This window comes from Setaria viridis, chromosome 8, assembly GCF_005286985.2.
Source record: "Setaria viridis chromosome 8, Setaria_viridis_v4.0, whole genome shotgun sequence".
NCBI classification, from domain to species: domain Eukaryota; kingdom Viridiplantae; phylum Streptophyta; class Magnoliopsida; order Poales; family Poaceae; genus Setaria; species Setaria viridis.
Window position 1 is genome coordinate 5,761,328 of NC_048270.2, and position 19,905 is coordinate 5,781,232.

At 44.5% G+C, this 19,905-nt stretch overlaps 1 protein-coding gene across 1 annotated transcript; it reads right to left on the reverse strand.

The window, feature by feature from the left end:
- Nucleotides 1-6,247: 6,247 nt before the first annotated feature.
- Nucleotides 6,248-12,899, reverse strand: LOC117866887 (protein ACCELERATED CELL DEATH 6). The gene is made up of 4 exons (XM_034751182.2): nucleotides 12,523-12,899; nucleotides 9,673-10,188; nucleotides 7,238-7,764; nucleotides 6,248-7,157 (listed from the first exon to the last, which is right to left on the reverse strand). Exons 1-4 carry the CDS (start codon nucleotides 12,869-12,871, stop codon nucleotides 6,384-6,386), a joined length of 2,166 nt encoding a protein of 721 aa, XP_034607073.1. The 5' UTR covers nucleotides 12,872-12,899; the 3' UTR covers nucleotides 6,248-6,383.
- Between the last annotated feature and the right edge of the window lie 7,006 nt (nucleotides 12,900-19,905).

Sequence of the window (19,905 nt, forward strand, 5' to 3'; positions counted from 1 at the left end):
GTACTCCTGTGCCTGAAGAAGGATGCTGTGATCCCGTGGCCTCCATGGATCTGGATCTGCTCTACTGGGCCGTTACAGATACAGAGGCGGCCCAAGGCCTCCTTGCTGAAGCTTGTTTCTCCTCCACTTGGGCAACCTCTTCTTTTCTTCGTCTTAGAGGCGTCACCTTGGAGGTCCTTTGACCCGACCTTCATTGTCTAAGACGGAGTTTGTTGTGCAAGCGATAGAAGACAAGTATTCCAAGTTCGACATCAAGTTTCTAAGCAGACGAAAGATGTGATGGCTTTACGATGCATGAAGACAACGCAAGGATGAAGCATGAACGAAGAAGAAGAATGAAGCTTAGTCTTCTGATTATTTTCTTTGTCTTAGAGTTTTCTTTCTTGTGTTTTGAGCTTCTCATTGTTAAGGACTAGAGTCTAAAAACTCTCTATAACCTTTTAACTGTATATGTCCACCACATGGATACAGTAGACCTTCATCAAAAAAGGTCTCAGGCACGCTTGTTTCTCCACTTGGACCCTGAAATGTTTTTTTTTTTTGACAAGTAGATCGGCACGAGTGAGAATAGCATGCCAAGGAGGCGAGGACAATGACCATGGCGGCGGAGTCAAACCAAGGACGAAATAAATCGCAGCAAACCACTCGTAAAACCAAACCACCGACGAGAAGGCGGCGCGCGTTCCAAGACCAAGATTCACGAAGGCCAGCAAACAAAATGTGCAGTTGAAGAGGCTGACGCGGCGCGAGGAGAAGGCCAACCTCGGCGGTTCTCGTCGCAAGGGCGTCGTCTTGTTCTTCGTCACCGGTCGGTGCTCGTCGCCGGAGCATGACCACCGCGACGAGCTGGGCGGGCGCGTGGAGACCACGACGACGCTGCGATGGGCGTGCCTGGACCGGCGCGTCGACAAGGAGCGGGCGACGGTGCTGCTCCAGCACCTCCACGGCCGGAAGCGGTTCCTGCGGCCTCACCTTCTCGCCCCCCGAATCGCACGCCATTCTCTCGTTCCAATGTTTCTTGGCTCCCCCCAAGGCCCCAACCCCAACGCTACACTACCTAGCGGCTCACCAATGAGAAGGGGAAGAACAATGCAAAGTGCAGCTTGTTTCTGTGGCTGCTCCGTGCCCTCTCTGTCCTGTGTCTCGCAGCTTTAACTTTTGTGCGAGGCAAAACCATGCATCTTTTCTCCAGCCGGGGAAGTCATGAGGAAAGAAGGAATACGAAAAGCCAGACCGGCCAAGTTAAACCACAGTTCAATTATCCAGTACTCCATGTACTGGTACACAACGACAAATCATCCTTGCTGATCAGCACTTTGTAACGTGGGGGCGACAAGCTATCTTGTTGATGTTCACTGTACATCATGTTTGCATTTAATAATGCCAAATTGGTTTGCTGCACACCTTGCAAAACAAAAAAAAAAGTTTGCTGCACTAGTTACTTCGTCCTCTTGGCCCTTACCTCCATCACGTAGAATGCAAGTGTAGAATTATTAGATAGATTAGCGTGGAAGAAAATGACTTAGTGCTTGTAACAGCTAAATTTTAGCTGCTACTGATCCAAACAGTACCTAGCTAAAGTTTAACTGGGTAAAGATTCATTTAGCTAGTTGAATCTAGCTAAACTCAGCTAAATTGCTAAATACCAAATTGCCCATCCACCTTTCTTGGGAAAAGTTTCTAAAGTGGGAGGGAGGGTAGAATAGGCAAATACCTTTTCAACTATCATTTAGCCATTCAATCCAAACACCCTTAGCTAAACTTTAGCTAGCTAAAAAAAGTTTCTAAAATTTAGCTAGCTAAATTTTACTTGGGTGGATCCAAACAAGACCTTATTTGTGCATAGTTGCTATGAGAGCGTAAATAAATTGTTCGGTTTCTGCATGTCATAACTGAGATGCCCTAACTGGAGCAAGTGTGCATGAGATGCCTCCCACCCCACCCCACACAGCAGTCCACCCCCAAAGTTGGTCACAAGGAAAATGGGCCCCTTTCGAGTCCTGGATCCGCCACCGCACGTACACTTCAGTTTTAGAATTAGCCACGGATCAGGATTGGGAATTAATGTTTTTCCCAACTGTGGCATAATTATTTTGCCCACACGCACATAAATCGCCACAATTATTATATACTAGCACATACATGGAGCATTGGTCTGTCTATAGGCAAATCCCAAAACTGTTTGTGCAACGGTGGCAACATGCTTACTTAAACTTCTTGATTAGAGCTATCATTTTATCATTCGGGGAGTAGTGTACATGAGGATGGGAAGGAACCAGGGCAAAAATGACCTTTTGCATTAGTCTCATGTTAGCATGGAGTACCATACTAGTATAAGGATGAGTTTGATCAAAAATAAAAGTTGAGGGGACTAGATTGGTCTATTTGAAAGTTAAGGGATGAATTTAACCCTGGGGTAAAGTTGAGGGACCAATTATTTTGCCATCTACCAACACATGTGTGGTAGATATTGAATGCTACCATTGTACTCCTCCTGAATCAAATGGTACATTAAGGCCAGTCTCAATGGAGGTTTCATCGGTAGTTTCATGACCATTAAATAACATTCCACATTAGCAAATTGCTGATGTGGCAAGGTCATTATGAGGAGAGAGGAGAGGAAGTTTCATCATATGTGTGAGGAGTTTTATCACCATGAAACCCAGCAGGCACAATTACCAAGTTCTTAGATTTGGTAACTATACCATGAAACTGTGCACTGAGACTAGCACATCACATTCTTCAAAGTATATATTAATAAAAATAGAATGTGTCAATGTAAAGACAAATTTTAATGTAATGTTTCTAGAGATATGAAACAAAAGCCAGCTTGAAACCATGTCTAAAGTCACGCTTCTTTCTCTCTTTTTATGAAAGTGAGTAGCAAGTTTGGCTTTACTTTCGGTAGTTTTTTTGAAAAATAGAAAGTTTGAGGTGTTATGATATATATATCATATATTTGGTTCCTGATCCGGCTGGCCAAGCCAAATTTTGGCCATTCCAAACAATTCGGGTACCCTATTTGGTTCATAGCCAAAAGTTTAGCTAGCCAAAAAGATTTTGACCAAGACCAGTCACAGTAAACGCTCTCTGCACTCCCAAGCAAAACGGCAGCCGAGAATGGGCTTGGCTGCTAGGCCCTGTGCGGTGACGTGTCATGTTTCGGTTGGTTACATTCAATGTTTTATATTTAGGGTTAACAAGCTTGAAATGACTATAATTTCTAAACTGTATGTCTGATTTGCCTTCCGTTTACGTTTGATAAAGCAATATATTGTAATCTACAAAACAAGACCAAATCTACAAAACAAGACCCGTTATACCTATGTTTTGAAATAAAAATACAATGGCATCAAAGGCCCACATGTCATGGTCACCGTTTTAACACTACCCATTTTTGGCTTGGTCATGAACCAAACAACCTCTTTCTAGCCAAATTTCGTGGTGCCTCGCCTACAATTGGCCATGGCCACATTTGATCAGTTGTACCGTACGTAAACTTTCATGTAGCTTGATAGCAGATGATAGATTATAATGATGTGATCTTCTGTGGCCAAGTGCAAACTTACGGGCTGTTTGGCAATAGGGTGTTAAAATTTAACACCCGGATGTTTGGATGCTAATTAGGAGTATTAAATATAGGTTAATTACAAAACTAATTGCACAGATGGAGTGTAATTCACGAGACGAATCTATTAAGCCTAATTAGTACATGATTTGACAATGTGGTGCTACAGTAACTATTTGCTAATGATGGATTAATTAGGCTTAATAGATTCGTCTCGCGAATTAGCACAGGTTCTGCAATTAATTTTATAATTAGCTCATCTTTAGTTCTCCTAATTAGCATCCGAACATCCGATGTGACACTGTTAAAGTTTAGTACGATGTATATTTACAACGCAAGGCAGATTTGAATGTATTTTTTTTTTGCCAAACTGCAAATGTATGTCTTTCCGTTTCCCGAAGTCAAACTTGAGGAATGGAAGCCGCCATAAAACTCGGCGGTGCGCATGCAGTACAGTGCAGTAATGGGATCTCTGGTCGGCGAGCCAGGCGATCTCATGGCGATCCGATGCTGTGCATGTCCTGTCGGTCGGGCTGTCCGGCTGTCCCTGTCCTCGAGGAGAGAGGAGCACTCCCAAAGTCCCTCCCTCCCTCTCCTCTCTCTTCTCTCTCTCGTGCAGCTTTTGTGGCTCGGCCCTCCATATCCGGCCTCTGGGCTCTCTGTTTGCCGGTTCTGGCAAGCATCGATCCGCTGCGATCGGCTGGCCACGGACATGGCAAGCCTTTTCCTTCCCAAAAAGAACAATGGGGTCTCCCATCACGTCGAAGCAGAGCAGGGCTGCGGGGCCAGTGAATGCAAGGAAGAAGACCAGGGGATCAGCAGCTGCTTTATATTTCGTACGATCAGCATCATCCTCTCAAGTCTCAAATCTCAAGTAGCCATGGATTAGCCCCAAATTATTCATCCAATCTCCGTGAAAAGGTAGCTCTTCTCCTAGTCTTTCACTCCTGAACACAAGCGGAATCGTGATAATGATGATCTTAAAGTAGGTGGAGAAATATTATCTACTCTACTACCTATGCAATGATGAAGAGAAGAAAGGAGGGCTCATGCCAGTCTCAGTATATGGTTCAACGTACCGTTATCAAGAGTGTTATGTTAGCTTTTTAATGAAATAAAACTGTCATTTTCAGTACATAATTTCATTACACAGTTTTATAGATAATCTAAATTATTTAATTTTTATATTGTTCTATAATTAAATGTGTCTTGCCATGGAACCATAACATGCTCAGTGTAAGTTTCATTGGATTTTATAAAATTTAGTAACTGTGCTAAGTAGGTTTCATGAGGATAAATCTCTTATCTCCTCCCTCCTCGTAATTAAACCTGCCACGTAACAGTTTTATCATGGAACTAAATGGCAATAAAATTTCTATGACACTCCATTGGCCCGGAATCCTTCCTCGGATCATTCGTGGCATCGGACGAGAGGATTGGATCGTCGCACGGCTCGAGACGATGATGCCAACACAGAGAACACCCGTTGCCATGGTGCCATCGCATCAACATTCACTGCTTCCTGTCCCTTTCATATACGATAGGCTTTTGATTGGTCTCTCTCTGCAAACTTCTACGGAGTATACTTTTGATCGGTCCACTCAAGCAAATCTTTTTGCAGGGGATGGACCATGGTTTTTGAGGGCGTCCCCAATGGTTCGGAGGCGAGAGAAAATAAAAAAAAGAAAAAACATCCTTGCAGGTGCCAGGGAAGAAGCTGCCCCCGTTGATGCCGAAATCTGCAGGTGCCAGGCTAGTGTCAGGGACTCAGGGTCCACGTGACCGTGTCGCGGTTGGGGCAGCTCGATCACTCAATCACGACTCGGCAGTTGGCGCCGCATATGATGAGCAGCAAGGCAGCAGGTCGCCAATGAAGGTGATCTACGAGACAGGAGCAGCATGGGGACGTGTTAGGGCGCGTTTGGTTCGTTGCTGAGGCTACCCTGGCTCGTACCTCGGAGCCAGGCTCCCGCTAGCCAGGCTCAACGAATGCAACATGAGTTTATTTGGTTGCACATATTAATCTGGTTAGATCGTGAATAAAAGTTGTTTGGTTGCTCGCACGAGAATATATTGCATGAGATAAAATACTATAACCAAGTATCATTATGATATTTATATTGTGTAAAATATTTTAATAGATCTTACGTTACCTCATTAAATCTTAATCACTTTTAAAAAACACTAATCTCACTTAATATATGCTAATCACCTATTAAATATCATGATTAGCTAGCAGCTGCCTGCATCCAGCGAGCCTGGCCGGCGAGAAACGGATTTCATTTTCGTTTCCCGGGAGCCAGGCTCACCGGTGCCTTTTGCATGCGCCGAGCCAAGCTCTGGCCAACATGCGGGCAACCAATCAACGGCAACATGCATCGCTGGAGCCTGGACGAGCCTCATGCGACCAACCAAGCGCGCCCTTAATGACGAGTTGGTGACGATGAAGGGTTGAAGACGGCAACACGACTACTGCTGGGCTCCAAGCTTCCTGTGCTCCGTTGCTACGTGGATTTATATGTGGCTAGCTCTGGTAACCGAAGCGAAGTATATATGCATCAGCGTCAGAGCGTGGCCATACGACTCCATCGCTGGCTTATGAAAAGGTGACGGCAGGACGGGTTCAAGACGAACTGATGAACCAGGTGAGACCAGCGAGACCTGATGACTAACGAAGACTAAAAGACCAGCCACATACCGAGTGTCATTAATCGTTGCAGATACAGTTTGGTAGAATCAAATTTTATCAAGTAAGAGTATAGTACAGTACAGTAGTGAGTATATATAACAAATCAGAGATGCTACACTTTTTTCTCTAAAGAGGAGAGGGGGCAGCAGGTGAGGTGCCCTGTCTCCTAGTGCTCAAAAATGATAAGATGCTTCCAAAACCAACAAACGCAAGCATACTGGTAGCTTTAAATAGGCAGAAGTTGAATACGGAAGCGCGGGCGAGCGGATACTGCCGCTTCATGATCACATGCCTTCCTTTCAAGTTGCTGAGGCGCAGGAACCTCCAGACCGTGCCCCACGTCACCTCCGGCGCGATGCAAGTCGTGATGAAGACGGCCAGGAGATAGATGCACGCGTAGACCGCCACCGACCCGGATCGATAGACCACCCTAGTTGTCGCCACGGCATTCAGCGCCGTGTAGAAGGCCAGCATCAGGCTGATGAGCGACACCCACATGCAGTGCAGCGCCGCGGCGAAGCTCCTCCACGAGCCGGCGGAGCGCGACGCCTTCCCGTAGACGAGGAGGATCACCGCGACCACGGACGTCGCCACGGCCACGGTGTCCAGGAACAGGAAGCTCTTGAAGGCGAACTGGCGAGCGAGGTGCCCACTGTCCGTGGCTCCGGTCACGTTGAACTTGCGCGCGAGGTTCGCCTCGCCCTCATCGCTGTACCCGCCGGGCAAGTTGAACCCGGCGGCGAGCGCGGAGGTGGCGATGAGCACGGCCACCACGGCGAGGCTGTCGGACGTCTTCTCGATCTCGTGCACAATGTCGCGCCCGCTCCACTTCTTCAGTTGGTCCTGCCTTTGCGGCCTGGGCTGTGCCCTGAATGCGACTAGCGTCACCACCAGGCTCACCTGATGCAAAAAGCAAAATGACCAAGTTTGTTGGAAAGCAAGTGTGTGTGTATCAATCGATGCATTAAGAAGTTGCTCACCATGGTTAAGAAACTTGTTGATCCCGCGGCGAGATCAAACGGCGTGCGCCCATCGTTGTTGAGAACATCGGCCCGCACCTTGCCCTTCCGTAGCAGGGTCTCCACAACGCCGGGTGCGCCGGCGGCCACCGCGAGGTGGAGCGGCGTGTTCCCGTCCCTGTCCTGCGCGTCAAGGAGGCCGTGCAGCATCGGGTTCTTGACGGCTAAAGATACCACCTTGGATCTCTTCGCCCTGGCCGCGGCGTGCACGAAGGTCCCGCCGTCGCCGCCGCGGAGCTCGGCGGCGTCGGGGCAGCTCCGCAACACCGCCTTCACGACGCGGTCGTGGCCCATCCGCGCCGCCACGTGGAGCGCCGAGAGGCCGCACGAGTCCTTCTTGTACACAGTTCCCGGCGGCGCGGCGCGCAGGATGGCCTCTACGATTTTCCGGTGGCCGTCGGACGACGCGAAATGGAGCGGGCTGCTGCCGCCGCTGTCGACCTCGTCGGCCAGAGCCGGCCTCCATTCCAGCAGGAGATCAACCATTTCTGCATGCAACAACGCCAATTATAACTTTTGCGATCAACAATGTTGCACACGTCGGTTTACATTATCAATAGATAAAAATATCGAAGATTGACAATAAACAGGAATATCATATCGTATCTTACTAGTTGGAGACTAGCTAGGCTCCACGGGAAATCACCTAAAATTCTAGGTGGACACTTCAGAAAAAGAGAAATCTTAAAAATTCTCGTAAAAAAAAACATCTGGCCATTAATCGATATACTAAAACCATCATATCATTAGGTCTATATGTTTTCTAAAAAATTACCCACCTATGCCATTATAAACCCCCTAAATCTATATCTAAAGTACCCACCTCTGATATTGTATAAAATAAATTAAAGTAACCCCTAATCTACATCAATATTACTCACTTATACCACTATAAACAATATTTAAAATAACCTCCTAAATTTGCAAGTAAATTTCTCACCACTAATACTAAAAAAATAACTTAAAGTAACCCCTTAAATTTGCATCTATATTACCCAAATAACTTAAAGTAACCCCTTAAATTTGCATCTATATTACCCACATATGCCATTATTAAAAATAACATGAGATAACCCTACATTTGAACCCAAATCACCTTAATTAAAAATATACACCAATATATGATTCTAAATCATCTATTTATTACACTATTGGTACATGATATAATAACTAAGGTATATTCACATGATGTGTGTCACCATTTATAAAGATATAGAGAAAGTGATGAGAATATAGATTTCTATGGTAAAATTACAAACATAGGGCAGTCCATTAAACAAATTCAAGGTTCAAGTACGTACCTGCAATGCAAAGTGAAAAGTTAAAGATTATAAAATATGAATAAAAATATTATAGAGTAATTACTAACTAAAATGTATCAATGAAGATAGTAAGTGCATATCTATATAAGTAAGTGTTTAAATATTTAACAAATAAGAGATAGCTCAAGATAATAGTTTGTAGCAATATCGCCTCATTTTTTTTCTATTGGAGACTCTGTATTAGTTCTCACAATACACGCTAGGAAAAAAGACAAATCTTAGAAATTCTCACAAAAATCAAAATCATCAAACATCAATCCTCTAAGCTCTAGTCATTGGTCAATTATATTTTCTAAAAAGTTACCCACAACTATCATTACAAAAATATTCTAAAATAAACTCTAAACCTATATCTAAATTATTGAGCTATGCCATTATAAAAAATAATTTAAAGTAAACCCATAATCTTTATGCAATTTATTTATGCAGATTATTATAAAGCATAACTTAAAATATCATTCTAAATTTGTATCTAAGTTACTCATATATGTCATTATTAAAAATAACCTAAAGTTAACACATAAATCTTAATCTAATTATCTTCATGTGCATCATACAGAAATGTTCAAAAGTAAACTAATATATGATTCTAAATTACCTATTTATGTAGCTATTAATATAGAAATACTAAGTTAAGGTATAGACAGACGATGAGTGTTACCATGTAGACCATTTATACATGTATGTGAGGGGGTGATGAAAAATATTGATTTTTATGCTAAACACAATGTATGGAGGTGCGATACAAAATGAAAAAAATATGAATGTGGATAAAAAAGTGTATAGAGTAATTACTAATTAAAAATCAATCACAACCGAACAAAAATAATGTACACATCTATATAAGTATTAGTTGAAGTGTTGCAAAAAATAAGAGAGTGGTAGGTAAATAATTTTGATTATTAGATAGAAGTTTAATTTCTAAATAATTCTTTAATATAATAGTTTTTAAAAGATTAGCTCTGTGAGAGTACGGGTTGATTGACCAGTATATAAAATTTCTATCGGTGATGCAGAATTTTTGCAAATGGTAATCGCAGTGGTGTAACTATAAAGAAGCAAGCCAGAACTGACCTAAGCTTTGGAAGACGGCAGCGTGGAGAGCATTCTGCGAGCTCGGCCCGGCAGATGACGCGTCACTACACGTGCTAATAATCTCTTTGACGGCTTGCACCGACCCGCTCATTACCGCCAAGTACAGCGGCGACACGCCGGCGTTGTTCAGCTCGGCGGCCGCCCCTGCCGCCGCCGAGACCAGGACCTCCACTGCGTCAACATGCCCGTGCCTCGCCGCCAGGTGCAGAGCCGTGTCCCCGGCTTCATTCTTGCAACCCAGAATGCTCTCACCGAAATCCTGGCCGGCCAGCTGGACGAGGACTGCGACGGCCCTGACGTGCCCCGCCCTCGCCGCACAGTGCAGCGGCGTGTCCAGCGATGAGTTCCGGCGAGAGAGGAGGCCTTGCTCCTCCCTGAACCTGCGGTAGAGCTCCCAGATCAGCTCGTCGTGCCCTTGCTCCGCGGCCACGTGAAAGATGGTGTTCCTCTCTGCGCTCACTTCTAGTATGTCGCACTGTCCATGCTGAACAATACCTGAAACAGACACGAGGAAATTATTATTTTTGGAGTGCGTTTCAATCCATATACAGTGACTTTGAATTTGAAAATCTCTATGTGAGCATCCTGGAATTTGGCTCGAAGTTCAAATGACTATCAAACCCCTATCCCACCATTCTCATTTTAAGGTGATTTTGATTTTCTTTTATATAAGTCATATTCTATGGAGTATAGTTTTCCATGAACCAAAACCTAATATTTTCTCCGTTCTAGAGCAAGTATATTGCTACACCTCAGCAGTTTCATAGATTATCTCATGCAGTGCCACGTAGGATTTTTGCTGATGTGGAGGAGAGAGGGTTAGGAAAGAGAAAGAGATCGTTGTTTCGCAAAACAACGCCTCATAGGCTAGATTTTAGGACTATGAGACGACACTCCACCTTTATACGAGTTAGGGCAAGTACATTGGTGTCGTCTAATAGGCGGTCTCATGCATTGGCACGTAATCTTGAGATGATTCAACAGGCAACCCATAAAATAGCTTGTCTTATGGTAGAGCTATATAATTCCTTAATTTGTACATAAAAAAAATGAAATATTATGAGTTGCATAGCAACAGTAACTCGTACAATGGTTGTTGAGTTGTCTCGTAGTCCTACAATTTAGCTCATGAGGTGGTTGTTTCGCGAAGCAACGACCTCTTTCTCTCTCCTCCACATCATCAAAAATCCTACATGGCACTGTAGGAGACGACCTATGATACCGTTGACGTGTAGCAATGTACTTGCTCTTATGGTTGCCATGCAACTCATAATTTTTTGTCTATGCACAAATTAAGAAAATAGAATTAGTACGAGATAACTTAAAAAGACAACGCATTCTACAGATTGTTTGTTAAGTCGTCTCAAGATTACATTTCAATATATGAGACCTTCTTGCTATTAGACAACACCAATACACTTGCCCTAAATGTATGACGTCAGTGGTAGCGATAGCTATCAAATACGAGAAATGAGGGCGCTACCTAGAATATAATTAAGGACCTAATAATATCATGTGTATTGGAGAAGCTCAATGCAAGCCTCAGCGGCACGGACCGGGAAGTCAGCAGAAGGTGAAGGGGTTCTGAGCTGGCAGCGAGTGATAAAAGGCCGGTAATAAACAGATGGGAATCCACTAAGATTTGGGAGAACTTCAATTGATTGATAACGAGTCATTCTCCGATTCGCAGCTCGGCAGCTCCTACATGCTACATCTTATCCATGGCAACTAAAAACACAAAGTTTTCAATCATCACCCGTGTGACTAAGCAAAAGAAATCGGTTCGGTGGTTGGCGATGACAGGGTGATCCATGGCAACTAAAAACACAAAGTTTTCAATCATCACCCGTGTGACTAAGCAAAAGAAATCGGTTCGGTGGTTGGCGATGACAGGGTGATCCATTGTGTGATGTCCGTCGATACAGGGACACATTATTCCTGTCACTTAGTACAGCTGTTTCCTTCTGAGGATTGTGCACCACTCAAACAGTCAACAATGTCACGGTACCGTATCGGAACCTGAAATCTGTACGTAGGAATATTCAAACTATTGAAAGGAACGACCAAACTATCCATTGCAGGTGTACGGTTAGCCCAACATCCTTCAACTATAGCAGAAGTCTGATTTTCAACCCGCAACTATAAAATCGGACACGGAGGGCCATCAAACTGCCAAAATCAGGCAAATTTGACCCTATGGATGGTTTCAAGAGTGGTTTTGTATTTTCTAGAAATTTAGAAGTTTAAGTTTAATTTAAAAAATTATAACTAATTCATTTCAATTAGAAAAATATCAAATTGGCGCCAAAAAATTTCTGAAAATATAACCTACTTGTTGGTGTTTTCTATTTAGCATTATTTGAATCTTAAGTGTCATGTTCTTTGTATTTTATTAAGAGAAATAAAACACTAAGAATGGGAACTAATGTGATTTAAACAACTCCAAATATAGTACTAACAAATAACCTACATTTTTAGAAAACTTTTGGTACCAACTTCATAGCTTTTGGATTTGAAATGAATTAGTTATGATTTTTTTATGAAACCAAAACTTTTAAAAAAATAACTAGGATCGTGGTGACTTTTTAAACCAAACTCGTTGCTTTCCATATTTTTTTTTGAGTTATATAAAAAAAGAACGTTAGTCATAATCACAAAAGCATTATATTAGAATCACCCAACAACTAGGATGATCGTGGTGACGGTCGTCGACTACTCGTCGAAGAGACAACGACCAAACGTTATAGTTAAGGGAAACTGACGCAGATATGGAAAGCAAATAGAGGAAAAGGGCGTAGAGACGACGACGCAATGCAAGTTATTAATTACCAGTGGATTGGTAGCTCTCTGCCGTCGCGGCGCCGTGTCGTTGCAGAAGCAGCGCCATGACCTCCTCCGTCCGACCTCCGTAGGCAGTGAGGTAGAGAGAAGGGCACATCTGGACCAAGCGTGCGCCATCAGCATCGTTCGGCGATGAATTCACAGCAGGCGAGCCACTCGAAGGAGGCGCGAGCTGGATGTGCTGCTGCTGCTGCTGACGAGCCATCGTCGGATGGATCAAAGCTAGGTTGCTGCTGCGTGCAGTGGATGTTACAGTAGAGAGGAGTAGGGAGGCCGCCGGCGTGTGTGTGCGTGTGTGTGTATAAAAGATGAAGCAACCGCTAGCTCTCCTGGCCATTCACACGTACGTGCGGTAACAAATTCAGGCTGACTGATCTGATCTTTGTGGAAGAATCACTTTGTCAATGTATAGACAAGGAAACTTCTCTGCATTTTCACTCATTATTACCCGTGTCATGACTGTAGTGAAAATATGACTGAGAGTAAGAAGAAGCGTCGAAACTGTAGTGAAAATATCTTGAATAGATGTGCTGCGCGTTGCACCTAGGTCGATCGGTCACCAAGTCACCACACCGCGCTGGTCAGCCAAGTTACCGTGTGGTCTAGTCTTAGTCTAGGCAGCTAATAAACCGAAGAACAGTCGCCCGGGCCAGGGCCACATCGCCGTGCATCGCATGGTTCAGGCTTCAGACACGGCCAAGCGTGCGGCGCGAAACTACACGCTAAAAGTCGCCGTCGAGTCAAGTCCGTAGTGTGAATGTGTGATGGAGGTCCATGCGGGAGAGGTCCCCGATGTTTTGTTCACGTCATGACTCATGACGCGTGCAGATCACTACGGGAAAGCATAAAGTCGCCGAGTGTAATAACTTCGCCGAGTGCTTTTCTTCGGGCACTCGGCGAAGAACCGTTTTGCCGAGTGTAACACAAAAACACTCGGCAAAAATAAAACACTCGGCGAACAACCGGTTTGCCGAGTGCCCTCCAAAAAACACTCGGCAAACACCCAGGCGGCACTCGGCAAACTTTAACACTCGGCAAACTGACGCCCACGTGACTTCCCCGTGCCGACGGCGGCGCCCCTCCGTGACGGCCGTTAGTGTTTGCCGAGTGTTAATATAGGGCACTCGGCAAAGGCACTAGTTTGCCGAGTGCCATGGTGGGACACTCGGCAAACTATAGTCTTTGCCGAGTGTCTTGATGGAACACTCGGCAAACCCTATAGTTTGCCGAGTGCTATGGTGTGCACTCGGCAAACTATAGCGTTTGCCGAGTGTTTTTTTACACACTCGGCAAACATAATTTTTTTTTCCCCTCCTCCACCCTCCAAACTTTTTACACTCCACATGTATGGCATTTGGCACTGCATGGTAGAAGATGGACTATTTTTTGACCTGTTTGCTATATTTAATCAATTAATTTCTTTTAGAGTAATTTTTTGATTTAAGTCAAATTTGAACTGCAGGTGGTTGGAATAATGGAATAATATGAGTGAAAAAATCATATTCATGTTAGTGAGTCTAAATTAAGGTCTCACCCATAAAATGAAAAGAAATTTCGAACATTTTGCTAAGGAAACACGACTACGAACGTGTGGCCAAATGATTGTTTAATTCTCAAAAATACAAACGAAGTTTGAAAATCATGAGATTTTGCAAGATGTTTTGATTTCATATGCAGAGGCCGTGGTAAAAAATTGATAAGGTTTCGCACAATTTTTGACATATGATGTTCACAATTCGAAGCATCTCCGGAGAGGTTTCAGAGAAGTTCAAAGGATCCGGTAAGATTTAGAGATGAATCGATAAATGTAATTCTCATTGAGTCCAAATTATTTTTTATAGGCTATAGAGAACATAGATAGGTTCATGTTAAATTTTGGGAAATTTTCAGATCCGTTTGGTAATTTTTATTCATTAATTGGACGTATATGAATTTAATAGATATAAATTAAATATGAGCTATAAATCCATGAAATAATGGTACAATATTACTTAAAAAATGGAATACGCAATGTTTAGTGAATTGGACTAGGTTTACACAAAGTTTACGTACTTTTAATTACTAAAAGTGTTATTGTACATGCAATATAGGAACGTGTTTGCCGAGTGCTAAGTAGGGCACTCGGCAAAGGGCTCCTTTGCCGAGTGTCAGAAACAGGACACTCGGCGAAATTACCCCGGGTCCACTTCCCAGCGTCAGTTCGAAATTCGGGGAAAAAACCCCCCTTTGCCGAGTGCCTTGGATCTAGCACTCGGCAAAGAGTATGCCGAGTGCTAGATCACGGACACTCGGCAAAGCCCACCCCGGGTCCACGTCGCAGTGCCCCGGTTCGAAATTCGAGGAAAAACACCCCTTTGCCGAGTGCCCCGGATCTAGCACTCGGCAAAGGGTATGCCGAGTGCTAGATCAAGGGCACTCGGCAAAGCCCCTTATCTACATTCCGCCCACGGGCGCCCGGCCACACATAACGCTTCGCACTTAGCCCCCGCGCCCGCGCCGCCGCCGCCGCCGCCGCCCGGCCCCCGCGCCCGCGCCGCCGCCGCCGCCCGGCCCCCCGCGCCCGCGCCGCCCGGCCGCCCGCGCCCGCGCCGCCCGGCCCCCCGCGGCCGCCCGCCGCCGCCCGGCCGCCACGCGCCGCCGCCGCCGCCCGGACGCCCCGCGGGGCCGCCGCCGCCGCCGCCGGCCCGCCGCCGCCCGGGCCGGGATAAGGTGTGAAAGGACACCTATATTCACATTTATTGTTTACAAATAGATTCTCTTGCATTATTGGTTGCATATCAATTGCTTAGTAGTATGTCTTAAATCTAATCAGTTGTAGCTACTAGTATTTGTTTTTAATTCTGGAACCACACAAATTTATGGTATTATGCACGTGGAGAGCACAAGCATATATGGTACTAATTTATTGTAGTTGTTGATCAGACCATCCTCCTTGCTATGATCAGATTAAACACTGTTATTAGTACAATGTATGCATTACTGTACTCTGTGTTGATTGTGTATGTTCATGTCCTGCCTTTGATTTCTCTATGATATGAGAGATCTTTTTTTTGTTGTGTTCTTTCGGTGATGCTAATGCCCCTCTATATATTTACACTAGATAAAGGGATACACTGAACCATCATGTTCTCCCATGAAGTAACATAAACGTTCATGAATTGTCATGTCTTCTCTCAATGTTTCCTTTCACTAATAGGTGTCCTTTCACGAACAAACAACCTTATACAAATTACGGTGCATAGGAACATGTTTACACTACCTCGGAACATACTTGCAAAAGGAATCAACAATAAAATTATCTAACTATCCAATTACTCCGTCCATTCCAAATTATCTAACATATTAGAGAATGCATGAATGGAAGAGATGTGTGGTTGGTAATAGAGATGTGTGGTTGTGGTTGTGGTTGTTGGCCATCGTGCCAACTCTTTATTGTGATTGTGGTTGTCGGCCATCGTGCCGTTTCTTATGTTGCAGGTTTTGGAAACCTCCCCGTGCAGGGGAGATGCTGCCGAAATTTTGACTTAAACAATGCTTTGTTTCTTTTGTTGCAGGAGAGGCTTACAAGGACCGTCCTCGACTCGTCACTTTGCAGGATAGCAAGGTGAGGCATGCTACACCTCTATTTCCGTATAATGTTCGTATATCACGTAACCTAGTTAGGCGTCTCCCGTTCGAAAGAGATACGGTTGGAAATATGCAGATCTTTGCATATCTATAATCGTATCTGTTTCGAATTGTCCACGTTTTTTGGACATCCCGAGGATGTGTAGGTGGGTTTAGTATCCATGGTCTACTCCGGCCGATATAGATTTCAACCCAGACGACCCGTCCGAGGCGTACAGCCACCCTAGCATATACAGCCGCGTCAGCGAGTATACAAAGATGGCTAGGGAGGTTCACGGGCCAGACTTCGATCCGAGCTCCGAGGACATTGATGGAGAAATCGTGATGAGGGTGGGAGGAGGCAAGAAGCATGGCCGATATTGGATTGGCGACGGCGTCCTCGACACGGCCTCTACTCCCACTCTCTCCCAGATCCGAGCTAGGAGCACGGACTCGAGCCCGGCGGTACGCCCACGACCCACCGCTGCGCAGTTCCAGATGGAGGCTCTACAGGTTCTTTCTCTTCCATTCATCGTTCGTTTGTTGTTATACTTTAGCTTTGCATTATAACATTGCAATGAAATATTGTAGGCCCAGGTGGAAGAATCAAGGAAGGCACAAGAGGAGATTAAGGCGGAGATGGCGGCGCAGATGGAGGAAATGCGGCGGAGGTTGGAGGAGGAAAACCGGATTAGGATGGAGCAGATGTTCCAGTACATGCAGAACTTTGCTACGAGCATGGGACAGTCTTTGCCTCCGCCACCGCCGATGATGTTCCCTCCGCCTCAGCCACCCGCGACTACTCCTGTGAGTCACTTTACACATTGTGCTTAAGTTTCAATAGTTTAAATTTGACAACTTTAGATGTTACCTTAGAATGTCCTATTCTATGTGCAGAATCAATCGGCAGCTTCGAATAATGAAGATCAAGATTTGTCGCAGTGGTCTCCTTGGCCTCCACGGAAGTAGACTTGATTGTGAACAATGTGGAAACTAAATTGTGAGAAGAACTTGGATTTATGGATTATTTCGTGCTTATGTTGAACTATGCCTGTGATGTTTATGAATTGTGCCTGTGGTTGTGAATTATCCATGTGGTTGTTTATTACAAATGCCTGTGATATGTGTATTGTGAATTGGGAGGGGTCCGTTATACGTGGCAAAATATCGAAATGGGGGCGGTTCTGGTCACTTTGCCGAGTGTTACACTCGGCAAAGAGGGGCCTTTGCCGAGTGCCTTGACCATAGCACTCGGCAAAGGGGCATTTCCCAGGTGTAGGAGAGGCCCCTTTGCCGAGTGCTATGGTCAAGGCACTCGGCAAAGGGGGCCGGTTTGCCGAGTGCCCTGGCGCCGGCACTCGGCAAACATATCCGCCTTTGCCGAGTGTCCGGGAGCCGGCACTCGGCAAAGAGACCATGTTTGCCGAGTGCCAGGCGCGTGGCACTCGGCAAACTCCCTGCCTTTGCCGAGTGTTGGCACTCGGCAAAGCCTAGGAGTTTGCCGAGTGCCTCCCGTTTGGCACTCGGCAAACTCGCCGTTAGTCCGACGCCGTGAGTCCGCGGTTCGCCGAGTCCATATGTTCGCCGAGTGTGTTTCCGCCGTCGGCAACAGGTTTGCCGAGTGTCCGAGTTTTGACACTCGGCAAACTAGGCTTTGCCGATACAATATTTGCCGTGTGCCCTTTGCCGAGTGTTACACTCGGCAAAGGCTTTGCCGAGTGTTTTCGTGCCTTTGCCGAGTGCCCCAGGCACTCGGCGAACTTTCTGTTTCCCGTAGTGGATACGCGAACTATTTTCCGGACAAGACGACGCGACCATGGATAGACGATAGAAAACAATAAATTAAAGTTCATCATACTATAGAGGTAGTATAGAAGCAAAAGTATATATTGTATGCCACGGACAAAAAAAAACAGAAACACTATAGATGCTCATCATAATATAAGAGGGTAAGTGTATAGAAAATAGTAGAGTTGAGTGTGTTGTCCAGGTGTATCAGGCTAGTGAAAGATATTACAGTCTCGTACTATGTCTGGGTAAGGTCAAACTTTTTAGTGTCTCAAATATGTCCATAATATTTTATATTGACATTTTACAAAATGACATAAGAAAATATCTCTATGGTTGAAAACACCTCAACTAGTGTCTCAATACATATGACAATTTCTAAAGTGCTACAAAAAGTATCTTTATAATACATTAATTAAGACATATTTATAAGGGCAAATAATAAAACGTCTATCTCTATTTGCGATTTATGTTGTAGTGAGTAGAGCCTCCACTGATCAAATCTCCCCCCCTATCTCGCACGCACACTGCACAACCCATCAACCTCGAGCTCTCTCGTCCCTCTCCGCACTGGCAGCAACATACGCCACCATGTCCCTCTACTTTCTCCTGTCACCTCCTCACCTCACCACATGCGTCGTCACGTGATGTTAACGCAAAAACTGGATCTCAAGCTTTTGCGTTGAACAACACGGGGAACCTGGGAGATTTGCTTAACTCCAGTACAAGCTCCAAATTGGCTCGCGAAGGTGCAAGGCATGCCAGTTAATTTGACCTAAAAATTGATAAGGTAAACATTAAATTCCTGAGCCAATCGGCGGCGAAGCCTTTCGAACTCATGGGTAGGCATTTTTGGAATAAACATATGATAGATAGATATTCAATGAAATCATGCGGTCTAAATAAATAAAGAAATAATGGCATGTGCCATCGGCTGTATGAGCCGACGGGTTGAGATAGAAGCATTGTAAAACAACAGCCATGAAAGGCCTTACTAACCATGCGCACATAAGATAGATTAATAGATCCAGTCAATATCTTGATAAGTGTAATTGAACTTAGGTAAGGTAAATGAATAAGAGGGCATTGACATCAATCTATTAGCCTAAGAGATTAGAACACAACAAATAATGCTAATTAAGCTAACATAATTTATTAACATCATGATAAGTGTAATTGCACTTAGACAAAGTAACACGAATGAGAAGACGTTAACTTCAACCTATTAACTTAATAGACAAGCTCACGATAGCAAGGTCTCTTACGTGTACCTATCGGCTCAATGACATCAACAAGCTCCTGTAAGATGTGGATGATACCTAGCCGATGCATCGGCTCTCAGTAGTAACGTGCTGATGTCAAGGGCCCTACGGCTAGCAGTACGAGGGGCAAAGGTAAAGATCTATCGGACCTAGTATATATAAAGCAAGTAAAATATGCAAGATCTAACCAGCCAATACGATCAGATAACTGGTGAATGTTTAAATAAGGTTAAAGAGCCGATGACAACCTAACCGGATCTAAGCCGTTCGATAACTGTGAACGCTTGATAGAACTAAGAGATCGATACAATGTAACTTAATAAAACCAAACAACTCAATAACTGTGAGCAACCGTCGAAGTAGAATATTGGACAAAACCTAGAAAGTTCTACTTGCAATCTAAGATAACTCAATAACTAGCCACACAACCGAATATCAAAGTATAAGACTTAACTTAGAAAATTCTGATAGAGATTGTAATGACTAGGTGACGATACTTACAAGCTCGCCTGAGATTGAAACCGATGCAGCCGTGCAAGCAAGAAGGAACTCGTCGAAACTACTCTACTCCTACTCCTAGGGTTTTGGTGGCGTGGTACCGAAAGGTTGTATTGATTGATTGATAATTATTTTACAAGGCTCATGGGCTTATATGTATACCCAGACTAAAATCCTAGTCGAATACGACATGACTTATTACAACTATTCTAAAAAC